Source organism: Oncorhynchus gorbuscha, linkage group LG02 (assembly GCF_021184085.1).
Source record: "Oncorhynchus gorbuscha isolate QuinsamMale2020 ecotype Even-year linkage group LG02, OgorEven_v1.0, whole genome shotgun sequence".
Classification (NCBI taxonomy): domain Eukaryota; kingdom Metazoa; phylum Chordata; class Actinopteri; order Salmoniformes; family Salmonidae; genus Oncorhynchus; species Oncorhynchus gorbuscha.
Genome location: NC_060174.1, coordinates 101,221,900 through 101,230,406, shown reverse-complemented (window position 1 = coordinate 101,230,406; position 8,507 = coordinate 101,221,900). Strand labels below are relative to the sequence as shown.

The following is an 8,507-nucleotide window of genomic DNA, read 5'->3' as shown; positions in this document are numbered from 1 at the left end:
TCTGTTAGCCAAAACAGCCAAAAACTCCATGTAAACATGAATTTATTCTCAATTGCAATTAGGTTCTACAAACATCAAGCCCTTTTCTTTCATATCAAAATAAAATAATTCATGAATTTAAAAAAATCTAAATATACACTCACTGTATTCTGTTTTAATGGCTTTATCACAGTTGCAGTCAACATCATTTTTCAGTGACAACACGTTTCTGGCGGCCTTCTTCCATTATGAGCATGCTACAAAAATGTAAACGCAACATGTAAAGTGCTGGTCCCATGTTTCATAAGCTGAAATAAAAGATCCCATACATTTTCCATATGCACAAAAAGCTTATTTCCGGTCCGGACCAAAAATCAATGTCCGTGGATGTGGAAATCAAGGCCGTTCTGGACTCAACCAAAACAAAGATGTCCAAAAGGCGTCAGCGTCGTTACATGCTTACTAAGATGCCTAGAGTGTTGGCTGAAATTGAATTGTATGATCGCCCATCTATATGGTAAGCCTACCTTTTGTCAAACACCAGAAAACGACACCCAAAAGACATCGGCTCGTGCTTACTGGGGTGTAGCCTACCATATCTGCCAGAAATTGAATTTTATGAATGCCCATCCATGTGGTAGGCCCACTGTTTGTAAAACGGCCCGTTGCATTGGTTTATTAGTCCTGATTCCTATAATGAATCAATTTGGCAATTTAAGCACTGAGTATCAGCTACCCAACTGTATCAGGAGTTATTATGATTATATGTGCAATGTGTTTACACAACGGGAAATGCAGAGGTATATTATGTTTCACTATGATCAGCTTGTCAAAAATGGATGGATACAAACTTGAAACCACTGATCATGACAATGGGGTGAAACTCCTGGACAACAGTTGTGATTGTCCATTTCATATGGTCCATTTTACTTCGACCTGTCCAGTTTTTAGGATATGTTTGATAACATGACTTCGCATGTTTGTTTGATTGAGCGTCATTTAGGTTTGACTATTAGATCGAAGAAACCTGATGTAAAAAGTGTCCGTCTCATTACATTGTCATCCATTTTATCTCTAACCTGTAAGCTACAGAAAAGGCCACATACTATTTCTGCCATATCCTATATGTGCTACAGGATTTATATTAGGTACATTTTTTTGACAAAACGTTGGTGGAGTTGCAGCGATGAGTCTCTCCAACATCACCCTAGAGAGGAGCACTGGGAATGGACAAGCACAATATTACCCATTCCTGCTTTTGACAAAGTGGGCCCTGCTTATCACAGGGCGGTATCAGCTCTCACCTAAAAAGCCCATATGCCACTGGTTAAGAGAAATTGTCATTGTTTTTGGACAGCATATGTGAGGTTGTATGTGTTGTTGGAGGTGCGTCTTTGGTCGGTTTAGCTCAGAAAATACCTGTCTAATGAGCGGTGAGAAGACTCCTTCTGTCCAATGACTCTTATGTGTAACGTAATGGAACTGAGAAGCATGATTGAAGGGCTCTAAAATACTTCAATAGAGTTGAAAATAAATGTAACTTTTTAGACTAAATAAAATTACATACTACAGCACAAAGCCTACATTTAGGTGAATAACTTCAAGTATATTATTCGGTGACTGTGTAGTTACAAATGGGATAAATCAATGCATTTGCAAGCGCTGGCTATTATCCCTTGCTATTTGTCTCCATCTGTCGGTATTTTAGTAGTACACCACCCACAGGAAGTTATAAACGAAGCGCGCTTGGTAACAAACCGGGCGACAGAAACGACTGCTGATTATTAAACAACACTGAATCAAACTGAGTTTTAAGAAAGCACTTACATTACACAGTTATTATACTTCGTAGCACGTGTTCCTGCACACCACAGAAACGAAGGGAATTGTGGCACACCGCAATTTTTTAGGTATGAATGCGCATCTGATTGTCTTGACTCTTGTATAAATAACAGGCCATGGTTGGCAGGCCATTGATGTAGCTCGCTAGCTAGCTCGATCTGGATGAATGAGAGACACGCAAGTCATTTTTTTTTCTTAGTAATGCCAGACATGATGTACAGTTTTTCATCATTTGATCAGATTGCATCTGAGTGATTTGATAAATTGCGGATAATAACTAGCTTGCTAACGTTTGCTAGCTAGCTAATTTACTGAGTGGCGTGAGCTGAATCTATCTACGAAGATAATACTATGCCAACCCTAACCTAGGTAGCTAACTAACAAACCATATGGTAGCCATATTCAACTTTAATTTATAACTTGTTTTCATTGCAAAGTACTGGAAGCAATGACTCTCCAATAAGATTGCTTTGCTGTTATGTTTTCTGGATGTGTAGCTAGCTGGGAGTTATTATTCTGATCTCGTACAAGTGTTGCAGGAGGTTCGCGCCAGCATGTCTGTGTCTGTGATCATTAAATGGGGAGGGCAGGAGTACTCCATCAGGACACTCTCCGAAGAGGACACTGTGCTGGACCTCAAGCAGTCCATCAAGTCCCTGACAGGGGTTCTCCCAGAGAGGCAGAAACTCCTAGGTTTAAAGGTCAAAGGTAAAAAGCCAATAACTGTTTTACTGCATTTGAGAGTTAATTGGCACGTGCAGCACAGATTGTATGGAAGTATTTTCCCTCTCACGCTTCACACCGTTGTGGATTTCTGCCCTTTTCTGAGTTGTCTGGATATCTGATTCATCACGTCTTAATGGTTCTGTCTCTCTCCCAGGCAAACCAGCAGAGGACCAAGTGAAGCTTGGTTCACTAAAGCTGAAACCCAATACCAAGATCATGATGATGGGCAGCAGGGAGGAGAGTCTGGTGGGTTCCTCTTCCTTCTGCTCTTGTACTAAACAGTACAGTTGAACCATTCCACACCTAGGACTGTGATTGGTGGAGCCTGCTTCCAGCTGTTTACCAGAAGCAATGTCACAACAAGCACAGACTTGTAGAGTGTTGATGTTTCTAACTTTAGCATGTCAAAGACCTAGGCCTCATAACACTCAATCGCTTTGTTTTGTTTTGTGAAGGAAGACGTTTTAGCACCTCCCCCAGAGAATGATGACGTTGTCAATGACTTTGACATTGAAGAAGAGGTGATTGAAGTACAGAACAGGTGCAGTAGGACTTTGCAGATCCAAATCATTTCTAGCGCAGTTTCAGTCATACAAGTAATGAATTGATTCGGCTCCAACTTCGCTTTGCACTCTACGATATGTTTTCTAAGATCACATAGTCAGTCCAATGTCTTGTTTTAACTTAATGCCCTTTTTTGTTTTCTTTAGAGAGGAGAACTTGGCCAAGATAGCCCGCCGTGTGAAAGACTACAAAGTGGAGGGGATGAACCCACCCAGGGTAGGAAAGAGTCTGTTGGTACTAGATGTGGACTACACGTTGTTTGGTGAGTAAGAAGACTATTAAAACTGCACTGGGCACTGCTGTTTGCCTAGTTAAGTGATTTAATAATTTCACCATTTTCTAAATATGAAACATATTTTAGATTTTTAAGAATGTAGAATATTGTTGAAAGATGTTATACACTTGTCCTTATGCTGTTCTTTTTTTCCACACGTTTGAGCATGTTTCTCTGTGATTTGTTTCATTCCAGATCACAAGTCATGTGCCGAGACGGGACAGGAGCTCATGAGGCCTTTTCTCCATGAGTTCCTGACCTCGGCGTATGAGGACTATGACATCGCCATCTGGTGTAAGTACCAAACTGCTTGTTTTGATGTACAGTTGAAGTTAACTGGCCCTAATTTGTGTTTTAATTTGTTCTAGCTGCCACGAGTATGAAGTGGATTGATGCTAAAATGAAAGTAAGTATTCTCTTCTGATAAGTTTATTATTATGATTTTTTTTATCAGTCTCAATTTGTTGACTCTTCATGGCCAGAAAGAGGCAGTGTTCCCCAAAAATATTTTTCACAACATGTAAACTTCCATTGAGAGCACTATACACATGCATATTGAGCAGCAATGATTTAATATGCGCTATTGACCTGTAGTATAGAATGTCAGATCAGATGGTGCCTTCCTGTTGTGGTGTATGTGACTGTCTCACCGTGCCCTCTGGTTTCTCAGGAGCTGGGAGTGACAGACAACCCTAACTACAAGATCACCTTCATGCTGGACAGTGCAGCCATGATCACCGTGCACACGCCTAAGAGGGGTGTAGTGGAGGTGAGTGGGCCTACACTGGAGCAGACAACCTCCTCAATCCCACTGATTCGTGTCCCAGTTGCCTGAACGAACTGTCTCCAGACAGTGTTGTGATGGATGTGTTACAGGTCAAGCCTCTCGGGGTAATATGGGGAAAGTACAGTGAGTTCTACAGCAAGAGGAACACTATCATGTTTGACGACATTGGCAGAAATTTCCTAATGAACCCACAGAACGGACTGAAGGTAAGTTCTGGTGGAACTTACATTACATACATGGTGTTACTTTGCTTCACTTGCGGTTGTTTGAGACACCATTTATTACCATTGGAGGTGGGCATTTAAAAATATATATTTAACTAGGCAAGTCAGTTAAGAAAAACATCTTATTTACAATGACATCCTACCAAAAGACCTGTGGGGACGAGGGCTGGGATTTCAAATAAAAATTGTGTGTGTGTGTGTGTGTGTGTGTGTGTGTGTGTGTGTGTGTGTGTGTGTGTGTGTGTGTGTGTGTGTGTGTGTGTGTGTGTGTGTGTGTGTGTGTGTGTGTGTGTGTGTGTGTGTGTGTGTGTGTGTGTGTGTGTGTGACAAAACCCACATCACGACAAGAGAGACAACACTACATAAAGAGAGAACTAAGACAACAACAGAACGGCAGCAACAGATGACAACACAGCATGGTAGCAACATGACAATAACATGGTAGCAGCACAACATGACAATAACATGGTAGCAGCACACATGACAATAACATGGTAGCAGCACAACATGGTAATAACATGGTAGCAACACAACATGGTAGCAATATGACAATAACATGGTAGCAGCACAACATGGTAATAACATGGTAGCAACACAGCATGGTAGCAATATGACTAACATGGTAGCAGCACAACATGGTAATAACATGGTAGCAACACAACATGGTAGCAGCACAAAACATGGTACAAACATTATTGGGCCCAGACAACAGCACAAAGGGCAAGAAGGTAGAGACAACAATAAATCACGTGAAGCAGCTACAGCTGTCAGTCAGAGTGTCATGATTGAGTCTTTGAATGAAGAGATGGAGATAAAACTGTCTAGTTTGAGTGTTTGTTGCAGCTCTTTCCAGTCGCCAGCTACTTTCAATAGTCTTGAGTAAAATCTGCTCCGTTTCTGAGGTCGTGGTACTTTCTGGATGGAGGATAAAAAGGGAGGGCGAGAGACCAGCTCACCCCGTTATGATGAGTTTTTTTTTTACTCTACAGGTTGATAACCACATTGTCGTCCATCAGGTCAGTTTGATACTTAGAACATATATTGCATTTAGAACGCGTTGCAAAAATGTCACTAAGGGAGAGAACTAGTCAGCTCTCCTCACTGGTTACATGGACAGACGTGTGTATTGACCGAGGTGCTGTGGAATCCATTGGAGCAGACCAGTAAAATGTCACTAAGGGAGAGAACTAAATCAGCTCTCCTCACTGGTTACATGGACAGACGTGTGTATTGACCGAGGTGCTGTGGAATCCATTGGAGCAGACCAGTAAAATGTCCACACGTGTAATTACTCTTCTATGGACCCTGACACTAATTAGAGACTGGCATAATATTTGCTCAAATGTGATGGCCGGCCATTCTAAGAGACCAGCGTTTGTTTGAGAGTCTGGGCTATTTTAACAAACCTAACGTAATGCTACCGTAGCGCAGTAAGTCCAGCCATCGTTACCACTAAGACCACATTTTGGTTGGGTTTTAAATATCCGCACCAGTGCTGCCTGAATTTGGTGTGATTTTTAAGAACACACCTCAGATATGACCACCCCTCCCACCTCCTCAGATATGACCCCCCCCTCCCACCTCCTCAGATATGACCACCCCTCCCACCATCTCAGATATGACCACCCCTCCCACCATCTCAGATATGACCACCCCTCCCACCACCTCAGATATGACCACCCCTCCCACCACCTCAGATATGACCACCCCACCCACCTCCTCCCACCCCTCCCATCTCAGATATGACCACCCCTCCCACCACCTCAGATATGACCACCCCACCCACCTCCTCAGATATGACCACCCCTCCCACCTCAGATATGACCACCCTCCCACCACCTCAGATATGACCACCCCTCCCACCACCTCAGATATGACCACCCCTCCCACCACCTCAGATATGACAACCCCTCCCACCACCTCAGATATGACCACCTCACCCACCACCTCAGATATGACCATCCCTCCCACCTCAGATATGACCACCCCTCCCACCTCAGATATGACCACCCCTCCCACCACCTCAGATATGACCACCCCTCCCACCACCTCAGATATGACCACCCCTCCCACCACCTCAGATATGACAACCCCTCCCACCACCTCAGATATGACCCCACCTCCCACCACCTCAGATATAACCATCCCTCCCACCTCAGAGTTCCTATAAGAGAGGTACATTATCAATCCTGGGCTAGGGTTGGAAAACAGACGTGTGAAGGCTTTAACAGGTCAATTGAAAACTAGCATATGTTTTGACAATAGTGATGGCTTAAGGCCAGATGAAAATAGAGCCCTCTGCGTTTTAATGTCAGTTTTCAATAAGTAACCTTACCAAAGCCTCCTTGAGTCTTCGAGTTGTCAGCTGTCATTATGGTGTTTATTTTGATACAACTCATTTTCAATGTCTCCCCCTTTAGATTCGTCCATTCATGAAAGCGCACTTAAACCGTGAGAAAGACAAAGAGCTCTTCAAACTCTCTCAGTATCTTAAAGAGATTGCCAAACTGGAGGACTTCTCAGGTCTCAACCATAAGCACTGGGAGAGGTAAGGTGACTGATTCTGCAACTAACTTCATCTTAACGTACGTTTCTGTCGTTTTTCTGCTTCTGTCCTGACCTTTTTCTACTAGATGATCATAACTGTGACCATTGCTGTGTTGTGGTGTATGTCTGCAGGTATCGTGCAAAGAAACAAAGCCAGTGAGAGCAATGTTGTGGATATGTGAAGGGATGGTCATTCCTCAACCAGGAACAGTGCTGGACACTCAAGCCCTCACAAAACTACTACTGCCTGTTTCTGACTGGGAGCTGTTTCCTATTGTTTGGCTTTTAAACAAACTTCTGTTCTTCCCTCATCTATGTCTTTCTCTGTTGACTTTAGTCTGAGAGACAGTAAATACTATACACCCATCAGTACTCGGTTTACATGCAATGGTTTTTATGTTAGGTTTCACCCAATCGTTCTTTCAGATCAGTGACTGTCATCTGTAGCTATGAAACTTAACCTCAGAGTTATACGAACATGAGTTTGTTCTGTACTGATAGTGTTCTGTATTCTCTATTCTCTCCTCTTCCCCCTGCGGCTCTCTCCTCTTCCCCCTGCGGCTCTCTCCTCTTCCCCCTGCGGCTCTCTCCTCTTCCCCCTGTGGCTCTCTCCTCTTCCCCCTGCGGCTCTCTCCTCTTCCCCCTGCGGCTCTCTCCTCTTCCCCCCCCTCCTGGCTCTCTCCTCTCTCTCCCCTCCTGGCTCTCTCTCTCTTCCCCCCTGGCTCTCTCCTGGCTCTCTCCTCTTCCCCCTGTGGCTCTCTCCCTGGCTCTCTCCTCTCTCTCCTGGCTCTCTCCTGGCTCTCTCCTCTCTCTCCTCTCTCTCCTGGCTCTCTCCTCTCTCTCCTCTTCCCCTGGCTTGCAGCTCTCTATGACACCACCATACCAAGTAGATATAGCGAAGCTGGCACAGTCACTGAGTGAAGCTGGCACAGTCACTGAGTGTTACCGAGTGCACGGTTTGACACTGAGGTGTATTAGGCCTTTATTAGGATGCTGCTGCTGGTCAGAGGTCACAGAGGTCATTTCAGAAGGAGACGGGTGACGACATCCATCAGGCAGTCTTTAGTTTTTCCTCATTGTCTGTTGACATCAGCTATGCCTGGAAACCAAATATATCTCTGCACCTGGTTACACTATGTTTTTATATTACTCATTTGACACAACTTTGATTTGAACTGAACATTTCTTTCATATTCTCAGGCAATTGTTAGGTCCACTGAACCAAAAAATAGGTGTTGTAGTGGAGTGACTGAAAATAAATGGGGGAAAGGCACTTAGTTTTTTTTGTGTGTGTGTGGGGGGGGCAATTAGAGGCATTGTTTGGCATACTCAGCCCAAGCGCTAGACACTAAAGTCAGAACAGAGTTCTCCGGTTTTATGAGGTTTATTTGTAAATAGAATTGTATATTTTCAGTTGGAAGAAGGGATATGGTTCAGAGCCAGACAGCTTTTTATCCCTTTCTCTTTAAAAGGAACAGCGATTCAGTATTTACTTCCATTTGCTTTATCCATTGGCAGTAACACTAGAGTGTTCATTCTCTCACGCCATCTTGCAGAGTTATGC

At 43.6% G+C, this 8,507-nt stretch overlaps 1 protein-coding gene across 5 annotated transcripts; it reads left to right on the top strand.

Moving 5' to 3' along the window:
- Positions 1-347: 347 nt before the first annotated feature.
- Positions 348-7,572, top strand: LOC123995057 (ubiquitin-like domain-containing CTD phosphatase 1). Of its 5 annotated transcripts, none has more exons than XM_046298346.1 (12): positions 348-496; positions 2,353-2,529; positions 2,702-2,793; positions 3,003-3,088; positions 3,258-3,373; positions 3,581-3,679; positions 3,754-3,791; positions 4,056-4,154; positions 4,262-4,378; positions 5,386-5,412; positions 6,817-6,944; positions 7,076-7,572. In XM_046298346.1, the coding sequence occupies exons 1-12, from the start codon at positions 367-369 to the stop codon at positions 7,101-7,103; spliced, it is 1,137 nt and encodes a 378-aa protein (XP_046154302.1). In that variant the 5' UTR covers positions 348-366; the 3' UTR covers positions 7,104-7,572. The 5 variants fall into 5 exon arrangements, with proteins under 5 accessions (XP_046154302.1, XP_046154310.1, XP_046154337.1 ...); XM_046298381.1 differs by lacking the exon at positions 348-496 and adding an exon at positions 1,695-1,889 and having other exon boundaries at positions 2,361-2,529; XM_046298364.1 differs by lacking the exon at positions 348-496 and adding an exon at positions 1,695-1,889.
- Positions 7,573-8,507: the final 935 nt, after the last annotated feature.

Excerpts from the sequence above, each read along its gene's own strand:
- LOC123995057 (XM_046298346.1), top strand. The coding sequence starts at position 367 with ATGTGGAAATCAAGGCCGTTCTGGACTCAACCAAAACAAAGATGTCCA. Across the intron at positions 2,530-2,701 it reads CCTAGGTTTAAAGGTCAAAG|GCAAACCAGCAGAGGACCAA; the intron begins GTAAAAAGCCAA and ends TCTCTCTCCCAG. Across the intron at positions 3,792-4,055 it reads GGATTGATGCTAAAATGAAA|GAGCTGGGAGTGACAGACAA; the intron begins GTAAGTATTCTC and ends CTGGTTTCTCAG.